We start from the raw sequence: 12,773 nt of genomic DNA, 5'->3' as shown, positions 1-12,773 counted from the left end.
TACTTCAAAAATCCTTTTAAAGGTATACATGTGAATTAAACGTGGCACAATGGCCTTCATCATCACAGTATGCTGATGCCTATCTAGCGCAAGGGGATTTCATCAATACGCTGATGGAGGACTGTTGGGACACTCCAGGCACAGGACGGTTCTGCTTATGGATATGCTTTCAACTACATACCGTTTATTTATTAGTGTGTCCTAATATGTAACTATGCCATGTTTGGTCTCATCCGACAGCTTATAAACTGAACGTGGTGAACTTAATAGAGATATTAAAGTATCCCATTCTAGGAACTATTGCTTAAACATACATTGAGGAGAATATGTTCATGTTCTTCTCCCCCTCTTGATCTCCACACATTTGCCTCATCTTTTGGTTTCGGTGTTGGTATTCCTCTCATGTTTAACAATGCTTTGCTCAGGGTATAAGGAGGAAAGGTAACTGTTGATCTTGGACCTCATACTGAGAAAGCTTTTACGGCCTCGTCTGCACAAGAGTGCATTATTTCTTACAACTAAGTTTCTATACAGTGTGTTGTTCTGTATATTTAAACATGTGACTTAATAAATAACTTTGCCTGCTTTAAAGGCTTTGAGAATCTTTCCTTTTATCACTGATGATGCTGAAAGCTAAAGTGATGTTAACTTTCATTATCTAAACGTTCAGGTTAACTCCTGCGTTTTCCTATCAATTCTAACCTTTAAAGGATAAGAGGTCAAAGAATAACAACAACTTTAATGGAGTCAGATAAATATTTGAACGTCATCCTTCTGCCTTTTGTTCTGATTATTGGTTCAGAATAGCAGCGTAAGCCTCCAGCCTTACAGACTGAAGCAACAGCTGGGCTGAGCCCAACAATGAGCTCAGAAACCACATCAATATTTGATTAACAGCTCAAAATAATGATGCAATCACTGGCAGAGAACAGGAAACAGCTGATCATTTCACATGGCCAGGTTATGAAGAGTAAAGTGTAGTGACAGCAGCGTCTCGCGGTGTGACGCTCTCATCAAAACGCTGTTTAAGGCCCAATCCCAATTCGATTTCATACCCCTGCGCCTAACCCTAACCCCTTACCCTTCGCCTAACCCTAACCCTAAACCTACCCCTTCGCCTAACCCTAACCCTAACCCCTTACCCTTCGCCTAACCCTACCTACCCCCTCGCCTACCCCTTACCCTTCGCCTACCCCTAACCCTTGCCCCTTGAAACAGAGTGTCAAGGTGTAGGGGTGAAAATATTCCCCTAAGAAATGGGACACCACTACACGTCGCTAGCGCCTACGTCACAGGAGATGCGCCAATGTTTATCACAAACTTCCAAGATGCCGTCGTCAGCTGTAGTCATCTCAATTGCGTGGGTTACAGCTATTTTATTTCGCATTTTTATTCTGAAGTTCGCAGAAAACAACGGAGACGACGATATCTTCGACGCCTAAGTATTTTTGGACTTCAGGAAACGTTGCTCGTTGTCAGCGCGAAAACGAATGAGCCTCCGGGTATCCTCAGGTGTCCCTGTCTGATAAAGAACACACAAGACTGGTTGATCATGTTGCAGAAAGCACGAAACTGTGTAAGCACTGTTCGTTTATATCATGTTCACATATAACCACAAGAAAACAATGCGTTCACAGCAGACGCACGGTAAAAGATAAGCCAATTCCCTGCCGCAATTACATTCACCAGTTATCAGACATGACAATATGTTGCGGGACTATCGTTAACGAACTTCAGCGATTTCTTTTGCAACCGTTTCTTTGAAGAACATGACCGTAAATATGAACTCAAGATTGAATGTGACATAAAGAAAATGATTATTGGCAGCCATGTTGCCTCTGTAGCCGGTGTATGCAGGGACATTTCTCATACCCCTTCGTTTGAAGTGTCAGGAAACGCATACTTGTTATAAAATACATTTTTCAATTCCTCTTATCGATTCCTTTGTGAGCATTTCAGTGTGACTTTAAACCATTCAAGTGTGAGACTACTGCATGCGTGTGTATCAGTATACTGGACACGTGCATAGGCCTGTTGCGATAGTCAATAAATCAATTAATCGCACGATAAAAAAAAATGAGCTCGATAATTTTTCCGGCCGCGATAATTCCATTTGCATGCTTGTTTGTTTTCCTCGTCTCTCTCTCTCTCTACCAAATAGACTGGATGACCACTCTCTTGGTTCCTTAGCGTATAGGAGGAGTAAACCCTCTTGTCAGTTGCATGGTCTTTGTGTGGGTATTTTTCACAGTCTATGGTGGGGAGGCGGCGCCGCGGCGCTTGTCAGTCACATGGTCTTTGTATGGGAAAGCGCCGGCGGGACTGCTTGCGGCGACTGCCGGGAAAGAGAAAAGATGCTAGTTGTGAGTTGGAGGGGAAAAAAAAAGAAAAAGACGGAATTGGTTTCAAAGCCAAACGCGACAGCGAGCCCGATCGTATCTATGCGTATCTATACCATGAGTGTTATTTCTCGTGCCATTTATACACCAAAAATAGTTTTTGCGTGCATATGATACGCACTTTATGGCGTGTAATACGCATGCACTCCTCACCCCTAATCCTAACCAAGTATTTTCAGTGCGTAGCATATACACGCAATAAAGTGCGTCTCCGTCTTTCCGACAGTAAATTACACAATCACTCGGGCGTTTGCTTAGTCGACAAAGTAACAGGAGGACAGTGCAAAATGCTGTGGTATCCTGTTGAGGCTTTTTTTTATTTGTTTACAAAGGTCCTAACCGGCAGTTTTGCCTGTAATGGAATGTATCACTCACTATTTATGTCTGAGCCTAATGTTTAATATTTTTTGAAGTGCAATTTTGTTTACATCCATTGCTTTTATTGTTTTTGGTTGTTTTGTTCAATTTTTGTGGATATTTAAAATGTTTTTCCGATTTCAATGTTTAATATTCTTAAGAAATAAAAGTTTATAGATCTTTGAAAATGTGTACCTGTATTATTATGCCATTATCATTATATTAGATGAAAATGGTCTCGAACGACAATATTATCGTTTATCGCAATAATTTCTTGGACAATTTATCGTCCAGCAAAATTTGTTATCGTGACAGGCCTACACGTGCAGCTCTTAAAGTGACAGCACTAATACTCCTGCTGCCGTCTCTATAACAACACTAATCAAACAACAACACACAGAGAGAAAAATCACTCGTTCTTGACTGAATAACTTCTGTAACTATATTTGTAATGTATATTTTATTTATAAAGTGCAGTGTTATTTTACATTTGATTACAGTTTCTGTACCTCAATACCTGAAAATCTAAAAACACTGTTTATTTCAATATATCTGTAAACCCAGATTTTGTTTCTAATTAAACTTACGAGTGATCATTACTTATTCTTTTATGTTTAGTAAAAACCTGCTATCATTACTAAACAACATTAGTTGTTTGTACTATTTAGCTGAAAGATTCATTGCACTAATCAGGGATAACTTGGTATGTTTACTTTCATAAGGAAGGGGAGGGGGCTAATTCAAAAGCCTGCCTGGTCACGTGAAAAGGGGCTCTACACCTGGCGGGACGAGCACAGGCCTCGGCAGCAGACGGTACCCTGACTAGGAAGCAACCTTACTAATATTACCAATATTGAAGACACCTGATGTTAACAAGCAGAATCACTATTTTTTAAGTCGCCATTATGGTGATCAGTGTTTGCTTTAGTTGGGCTCTTGACCCTTATACTGTTAACATTAGATTTTGTTTGGCTGTTGTATCTGAGTTATTACAGCCAGATGAACAAAGAGAAAGTTGATCAGGTGGTGTTGGTTATGGTTTGACATAATCATAATTTGACCTGAATCACAAATCTCATTTAGAGAGTTATGTCTACCTTGTTGATTACAGCACATGATTTTCAGCATTTTCAATATAATCCAAAATATTTCTTAAAAGTTGTTCTTATCAAAAGACTTTGAAAATTACTTTATTTAGACACACAGACATCAATAATCAGCCTGTGAATCTCAACAATGGTGAGAATAATAAAGCATGTTGCAGTGCATTCTGGGTGCCACCAATCACAACTCATTCATGGCTCCCATCATGCATTGCGGTATGAATAAATTATAAATAATTTCCTCTCCCTAATTGAATATTCTGTTTGTCACCATTGTTGAGATTCATACACTGATTCTTGATGTCTGTTTGTGCCTAAAAGAAAGATTTTGTTTTATCAGAACAACTTTTAAGAAATCCTTTAGATTATTTAGAGAATTCTGGATCTTATGCTGTAGAATCACAGTGATGCTGTAATCAACAATAGAATAAGAATAAGTAATGATCACTCGTAAGTTTAATTAGAAACAAAATCTGGGTTTACAGTGTAATAGCTAGTTTTATCTAATTGATTTGAGAACACACTACTAATAAATATAAATACTAAACTTAAGGTTCCATGTTAATACAACTCAACATGTCTAGTTTCAACTTGTGTCAAAACTAAAGTTGGGCAACGGGTTTCCACGCGATTTGCGAGTAAAGTTAACAAATCCGGGTTAAGACTGAGTGAGTGTTTACTTGTCTTTAATAATGCTTGACATGTATATTATATTAGTTATTAGTTAGGCTAGTTGTTTTTCTATGCTATTTTTAAACCACAGGCAAACGCTCCTTGTGTAAGTGTTCTTCAGCCTTTTTGTTCATGATATTTAGCTACAGGTAAATGTTTTGCAATAAGACTAGATGTGACCGATATCTAAGTTTTTTGTTTATTTATTTTTACCTTATTGGAATCGAAATTCGGAATCAATAAGAATAGGAATCGATCAGCAGAACTGGAATCGGAATCACTAAAATTCCGGAAGTATTTTTCCCATAGGGATTTGAAAAAAGTCTTCATTAAAGAGTAGTAAGCCAGTAATCAAGCCAACCAGCTACAGTGTGAATCATAATAACATTACAAACTTTGATCTGAAGCAAAAAAGTATTTGAAAATTGGACAAAAGGACAAAACGGCTTTAGTGAGGGAAAGAACTACAATCCCATGAGGCTTTGCCAACACCATAATCAAATAAAATGTTATACATAAGTATATTGAGAATGTAGGAAGATCGACTCGATTGCGTCATTCGCAGTGCTTCATGTGAGTGGGCGGAGCTAACAAGATCTTTTGGAGCATGTTGCTTGTTTCGGACTCTCTGATTGGTGGAATTTAGTGTGCGGCATCATGGGTAATGTAGTCTTTCACCTGGAGTTCTGCTGTTAAACCCGATTATTTTAAAACTAAGATGTAATAATGCAAGCTGACAGCTTCAACAGAAGCAAATACTATCGCTTAACAAGCTCACAGGCTTATAAGTTATCATTAAAAACCAGTTTCCCTGTGGAGAAAAGTTTTACTTCCACTGCTTTTCTTGCACTGGTCAGTTTTGAGATTTTGGCCTATTTGGCTTTCCATAACATTAAGTTTCAGCTTTATTGAAAAAACATCCAAAATACACTTTTAACTGTTTATTTTATTGCATTTGACCTGTTTGATTCTGTAGATTTCCATTACAGTACATCTCTTTAAAGGTCGTTTTCTCAAATTGAGTTTTCAGAAATCTTCACTCACTCACTAAACTTTACAGTTTTATTCCTATCAATATTCAGAGGGGTTTGTTCATATTGAACATGTTCTTAATTTGCCTGATTTTAATCAACATTTTATTCCAAAGCATAGTGATTTTTTTTTCTTTTTCTTAATTATTTCCAAAACATCCCCTCTGTAAAAACCTTTGAGACTGGTTTCATCAGACGTTCAGATTTCTGTTCTGGAAATATATGCAAATTAGTGCCTATGTAATTAGATAATGCGTCATTTGCATATTTAAACATCATTTCAGAAAACTTGTAATACAAAAAATGTTTGCGATCTTAATGTAATCAATCAACTAGGGAAGTATGGTGATACCTATTAGCTAAATTTCTTATCCTATTCCCCTGGGGTATTTTGCCTTAATATTAAAATATCTTTGGATGACTGACAGTTAAAAAACTTAAGACGTCACGACATTATTGGGGCGGGGTCTAACATACGTCATCTATTTTTCCCCAACATAAAACAAAACTTATATAAAAAAATAAATAAAAAAAACAATATAAAATAGATTAAATAAATATTTAGCATGAATTGATTAAGTAAGGTTTATGCTTAAAACTGGGGAAAAAATATAAACGACAAAAAAAACAGTTATCATGCAATTTAGCGCAACGCAGATTTATCTTTGAAAAATGTCTAGCGGTTAGATTTTTTATATATATATATATATATATATATATATATATAATATTATAATACAGTTTTGCAGTACAATTAAATATTTTACAAAGTTCAATATGAATGAGCGACAGAAATGCAGATATTGACATATAAACACATGACACCTGTCACACGCACCATTATTCTGAATGAAACACCAGTTGCACCCCTACACATATAAATGTATAAATGCTGCATTAAGGTTGTATGTGTAAATAATAATTTTCTGTGAGGTCTCGCGGTCCATCTGGAAACACACACGCACGCGCGCGCGCGCTGCTGATAACCGCCTCGAATAACAGCAGCAACGACACAAACCTGTGTTTTTGTGGTCAGCTGTATCACCGCCTTCCTGAAATTCAGCTTCGAGTCCGTATTTCCCATTTCTCCTGATATGTAGGTTTAATGATGAGGCGCAGCTCTAATCCCCGTCGCCTCCTCCTCTCTCTGTGTGTGTGTGTGTGTGTGTGTGTGTGTCATCTGCGGAGGCGGCGGGGCTGCGCTAAACACACACACTTCCGGCACGAGCATTTCATATTCCTACTATGGGAAGGATTTTCTCATGAATATTAATTAGGGGGAGGTTTCGTAAGACCATTAGGCGTAACTGATTGGTTAAACGGCAGGCCCTGAGTCAGCTGACTCCTGAATATTACCGTTGGTTTGGTTACGTAACTGGACGCCCCAGAAAGGTTACTAAGCAACGTCAGTCGGCTCTCATTCATATTCATGAGCCAGGCCTCTGCCTAAATAGACATAGTAGGATTAATAAATTCCAAACGCACTAGGCAGTTGCTAGGAAAACACTGTTAGCACATTTCTCTTTGTATCTTTTACTGTTTCACAGGCATCGCAACCCATTTTCCAAATACAGTATAACGTAATCTAAGTAACACAATTTTCGTGTGTTTAAAAAAATGTGTACAGAAAACAAACAAAAAACTTGCAGATTCTTTAAAAAATCCGTTTATTATCGTGTTTACATTTGAATACAGGTTTGGAGTTACAATGAATACAGTGCATCAGCTGTTGTAAATGTGATCACGTGCCTCACGCGATGTATCTTATACATCGTTATAAGTTATAATTGCATGGATAAAATCATAAAATACACATATATTCTTGAATAGGAGAAGCGCTCGTGCACATAAGGCGTGATGTCATCACGCGATCAGCCAATCCCGCACCGCCCTCGTGCTTTACAGGCTCGAGTTTCGCGCATGCGCAGTGGCATGTAAATAACAGCATCCGCGGTGGTGTGTTTTTGTGTCGCGCAGGCTCTTTAAAATAGACGAATAGCCGGCTTATATTCACAGAGAACCTTATTATATCTGCTACGTTTATGAAAGTACGACTCCAAGAAGAATACAGCGTTAAATCAGTCGAATATCCCGCGAGGATTCACAGCTAAGTTAGTGAAGTGTCAGTTAGCAACACAGCTATGATAGAGACTAGCCGGATGAGTTTGAGTCTGACACGTTTATGACGGTTTAATACGACCTTCGCTAGTTTTCTTACATGTAATTTAGTGATTTGAACGCCATCGAGCCGCTTTGAGCGCGTGTGTGTGTGTGTGTTGAGCTGTTAGCAGAGGTGTGATGAAGTGTTGAGTGTGTAGCATGACACAGCAGGCTGTTGATCAGAGCTGATCCAAGAGATCAATAACACACGCGAAGAGACGAGATCGTGGCATTCACAGACATGCTGACAGAAAACAGGTGAGAACACACACTATTACAGCTAAATAACACGACATGTGTAGTAACGTTAATCCCAGAGGCGTGTCTCTTTATTCTCCGGGTCATACATGTTGATTCACACACTCAGAGAGAGGGAATATGCTAGATTGTAGCATTCATATCAGAATTAAGAAACTTAATATGCAATTAAGCATTATACACATACATATAATCAATTATCAATACAATTATTCAGACGCCAGATATCATTTTTTATATGTTTCACTAGTGTGCGCAGGACACTATAGTTCACTTATGTAAGTGAGGAGAGCAAAATAAAGTAAACTGTGACATATTATACCCAGAAACTCTTCATACAGTGACTACCAGTAACATTTATACTAATTTGGGACTAAAAATGATTCAGACTCTTTGACCTGATCATGTTTTGCTGAAGTGTTTTTTCTTTAATTGCTAATGCTCTTTTTACACACAGACTGAACAAAATGAAGCATTGCTTGGTAACTGGTTGATCTAAACTGGTATTATCTAATTGTGTAGTTAAATTTAACAGCTGACAGATATTCAACATAATTCATCTGTGAGACAGTCTAACAGAAGGACGGACAAAACCAGTGAAATATCAACTGAGTCTGAGTCATATTTTCTAAACTATAGCGAGTAAACCGTGATAATGTGAGAAATGTTGACGGTGTCTGAATAAATTTTAGTTTGACTGTTTGTGAAATATACAAGTGTGTTTAACAAAATGGTTGATCTACTAATGTGAAGCTGCTGTTGTTGATCATCTGTACTGATGTTGTGAAGGAAACGTCAGCGCGGTGAAGGTGATGATGAAGAAGCTCAGATGCCTCAGGCCAAAAGACTGAGTTCGGCCCTCCAGAGCCCTGAGACGGGCAGGGAATCATGGGAGTCGGAGGTATGAACTGAAATCAACATCAGGTGTTGAGTCAACCATCTTACAGACACTGACGGTCATGATATGATATGAAACTGTTAAAGTATGCAGATTTCTCCACTTTACTGCAACATTGCAGCTCTGCAGATGTAAAGTTAAGTTAACCGGAAAGGTATAGTTGTAAACATTGCTCTAAATGTTAAAGAGTAGCAGAGTCCACACCACTACAACTACACAGAGGAACCATACCCTTGGAGTCACTTTCAGAACTGCTTTTCAGTGATCAGCCAATCAGAATCAGTCCTGCTCTGAGGACCTCGAGCATTTAAAGTGGCAGACGACAAAATCACGGCACACACTCAAAATAAACACAACGATATTGTATGTGGTGTGGACGCTGATATAGGACTCGCTCATGGTGTGAAGTCATGCCATGACGTATCGATCATAAGTCATACTAGGGGGTTTGCGAGTAGATGAGTTAAATCCCTAAATTTAGGATGCAATATTAAATATTGTTTTATACCATGGTCTGCATGAATACTCGATTCTGATCTGACCTTTTAATGCACAGATAGTTCCAGTCAGTTTGATCACCGTTCTGTATTAATGTGCTGTTTTCATTGAAGCACACACACACACACACACACACACAGAGAGAGAGAGAGATCGGAGATTGTGTTGTGTACACACAGAGAAGTTCAGGAGCACAGAAAATGCTATAATTAATAATTCATTCATTGAAATGCATGTAATCTTACGCACTACTTTATCTATGATTCCAAGCGGGCGTAATGCTCGATCTAACTGACGACATGACCCTCAGTTTAACCCAAATATCACAGCTTTAAATTGTCAATGCTGGCAAATTACCATTATATAAGCGAATATTGTTACAATTATGGAGTGCAAAGTGATCCAATAATGATCTAATCATAAACTGTTTAGCATTTTCCTATTTAGATCCACACAGCGAGTTTGAGCTACCCTGCAGTGTGTGTGTGTGTGTGTGTGTGAGCGCCACCAAGCCAGAAATGGACCTCAGGACAAATAACTTAGGAAAACAAAATGTATGTTTAAATATTAGATTTAAAAAACTGCCTTTGGCTTGTATAGTAACACAGTTGAGAAAGGAAAGTGTGGGAATGGCATCGGGACATGAAACTCCGAACATAAACCAAAAGACTATAGAATAACACAAGACGCGTCACTCGTATGGTTTTGAATGGGGAAGAGTGCATCGCTCAATATGGCGGAATAAGTCCCGCCTCCTCAATAAGAGCCAATCGCTGATTGGTAAAGTCATGATTCGAGCGTTTAGAAACTAAATTTATGAGACAGTTGTTGTCAGATTTCACTGGTGATTTCAAATATGAGATTTAATCGTAAGCTTGGCGAACGTTTTCGGAGTTATGTTATGTTTCCCCATTCAAAGAGATAAGATGGCCGCCGCGTGAAATGACTCGACTTGCGTACGTGTGGCTTTAAAAAGAGTGGGATGTTGCTAACCTGATCTTATATAACATAGGAAAACAAAATGTTGTTTAAATATATATAGCTTTGGCTTGTATAGTAACACACAGTTGAGAAAGGAAAGTGTGGGAATGGCATCGGGACATGAAACTCCAAACTTGAACCAAAGACTATAGAATAACACAAGATGCGCCGATAACACTAAGATGGCCGCCGAGTGAAATGACTCGTCTTAAAGGGACTTTGGTTATATTCTTACGCCACAAGATATAGTCCTTAACAAGGTTCTTAAAGGGACCGAAGATCTCTGTGATGTTCATGTGGCTTTAATAAGGATGGGATGTTGTTTGCTGACCTGATCTTGCGGTTGTTCTTCTTCACAGTCGTCCAGTAGCGAGAGCTGGATCAGCAGTCCGGATCAATCCGCCACCGGCAGCAACAGTGGACCGGACCTCATCGGGCCCATCAGTCCCATCAGTGCCTCCAAGGACCCGCTGTCCTACCAGCACATCAACCGAGTCCTGCGGGAAGCCCACTTCCACAGCTTACAGAGCCGAGCCCAGGCCAAGCACAGATGACTTTCAGGAACACACAATCCCAGAGTGTCGTCAGAAGCACCGACGTCGGCACCGAGTCGCTGCTGAAGTTTAAAAAACGAGACGCTTTGAGCGCTGTCGAGCGTAATCATAAACACCTCTGATTGGCCGTTGTGTTCATGAGCTCGTCGGAGTTGTCTGTGATTGGCTACAATGATCAACGCACAGGAGTGTTTGAAAGTGTTTTAAAAACACAAGCAGGACCGATCCGCTGATAGACGCCTGTTTTCAAACGCTGAAGAGCGTCATTTATGTAAATTTACAACATGTTTTTGAAGCGCTGATCATTGTAGCCAATCACAGACATATTTGATGAGCGTGTGACTACAACGGCCAATCAGAGGTGTTTATGATTACGCTCAACAGCGCTCAAAGCGTCACAGTTTTAAAATTTCAGTATCGACTCGGTGCCGAAGTCGGTACTTTTGACAACGCTACAATCCCAGTAGCGACAGGGTAAAACCTCTTCATCTCCATCCTCATTCAATCCTGCTTTCCTAGATCTCTCTCTCTCTCTCTCTCTCTCTCTCTCTCTCTCTCTCTCTCTCTCTCTCTCTCTCTCTCTCTCTCTCTCTCTCTCTCTCTCTCTCTCTCTCTCTCTCTCTCTCTCTCTCTGTTATGTTGAAATGTCATCGGATGGAAAACGCGCCCTGGTACTGTACGCTCTCTGACTAACTAGAGCACAAAAGTGTTCATTGTAAGCAATAACGGCTTGACTATGATGCAAACTTTTGTGACTTTCACACTGTGTGTTTTTTTTTCAGCTGTGTTGAGGATAAAGGAACATGTTAGTGGGGGGGGATTTGCACTCGTTGATCAAAAAAATATCGATTCGGACCACATATAGCAACTCAGCCGTGCACATTTTTAGATGGGAGGCATTAAACATGGCGGAATATTGTGTTGATTAGTTTGCAGTGCTGTAACGAATGCGTGAAGAAGTGATTTCCTGCTAATCTCGACACCGTTCTGCAGGATCTCTCGCCTCACAACCATCCGCAGAGCTGGTTGCTCATCCAGGCGTCAGGCCTTCGAGACCCTGCCGAGGTTTTCTTGCGTGCTGTTCGAACTCAGATTGCATTTTAAAAGATTGTTGTTTATTTTTAACTATACCTTTTTGTATGGAAAGATGTACATTTACATTTTACATTCAGATCATCTACATTTCTAAATAAAGATGGATGTTCTTAAGCAAACTTGTTGTACCGTTTACTTTTTGCTATTTTAAGAATTAAAATTTCCTGATAATTTACTCTCTGCCACATCATCCAAGATGTTCATGTGTTTTTTTTTTTTTCGTTTTTTTTCTTCAGTGGAAAAGAAATGAAGGTTTTTGAGGAAAACATTACAGGATGTTTCTCCATATAGTGACTTCAATGGGGTCCCAATGGGTTGAAGGTCCAAATGTGAGTTTCAGTGCAGCTTCAAAGTCTCGACATGATCCAGCCGAGGAATAAGAGTCTTATCTAGACAAACCAGCGGACATTTAATGAATAATTAAACATTTATATCCGTTTTAACCACAAATGATGCGCCACACATTACGTAATCACGTTGAAAGGTCACGCGTGACGTAGGCGGAAGTACAGATCTAGTGTTTACAAAGCGAACGTGCGAAGACGTGGGAATCTGCATTTTCAGTGATATCTGTAATGAATTAAACCTTTAAACCCGGACCTTCCTATGAAAAGACTTCACAGTGATGTATCTTCTGTCTGATTTTTAAATAGCTTTTTGCTTCAAATCAAATGTTTATTTATGGAAGAAATGAATTGGAAAAAGTGTGCGGTCACTGTCGCGCTCTTTCATACACGACTGAATTCAATACACCACAGAGACAACGG

At 39.2% G+C, this 12,773-nt stretch overlaps 2 protein-coding genes across 4 annotated transcripts in view; one reads left to right on the top strand and one right to left on the bottom strand.

The window, feature by feature from the left end:
* The window catches only part of hid1a (HID1 domain containing a), a 40,983-nt gene extending 34,174 nt beyond the window's left edge, over positions 1-6,809 (bottom strand). For both annotated transcript variants that reach the window (XR_013822816.1, XM_079886723.1), the window contains exon 1: positions 6,581-6,809. Coding sequence is in view for 1 of the 2 variants with exons in the window: in XM_079886723.1 (XP_079742849.1) it covers positions 6,581-6,646 (66 nt within the window). In the remaining variant the exon portion in view is untranslated. The remainder of the gene's footprint in view (positions 1-6,580) is intronic.
* Positions 6,810-7,445: 636 nt separating this feature from the next.
* On the top strand, positions 7,446-12,123 carry LOC307160904 (uncharacterized protein). 2 transcript variants are annotated; one of them, XR_013821655.1, is made up of 4 exons: positions 7,464-7,980; positions 8,770-8,881; positions 10,717-11,099; positions 11,171-12,122. XR_013821655.1 is itself a non-coding variant. In XM_079875234.1 (3 exons), the coding sequence occupies exons 1-3, from the start codon at positions 7,964-7,966 to the stop codon at positions 10,909-10,911; spliced, it is 324 nt and encodes a 107-aa protein (XP_079731360.1). In that variant the 5' UTR covers positions 7,446-7,963; the 3' UTR covers positions 10,912-12,123. The 2 variants fall into 2 exon arrangements, 1 of the variants encoding a protein (XP_079731360.1); XM_079875234.1 differs by having other exon boundaries at positions 7,446-7,980; positions 10,717-12,123.
* The last annotated feature ends 650 nt before the right edge of the window (positions 12,124-12,773 follow it).

The sequence above is a fragment of the Squalius cephalus genome (genome assembly GCF_949319135.1).
Source record: "Squalius cephalus genome assembly, chromosome: 1".
NCBI lineage: Eukaryota > Metazoa > Chordata > Actinopteri > Cypriniformes > Leuciscidae > Squalius > Squalius cephalus.
This window is presented reverse-complemented; position numbering and strand designations above follow the sequence as displayed.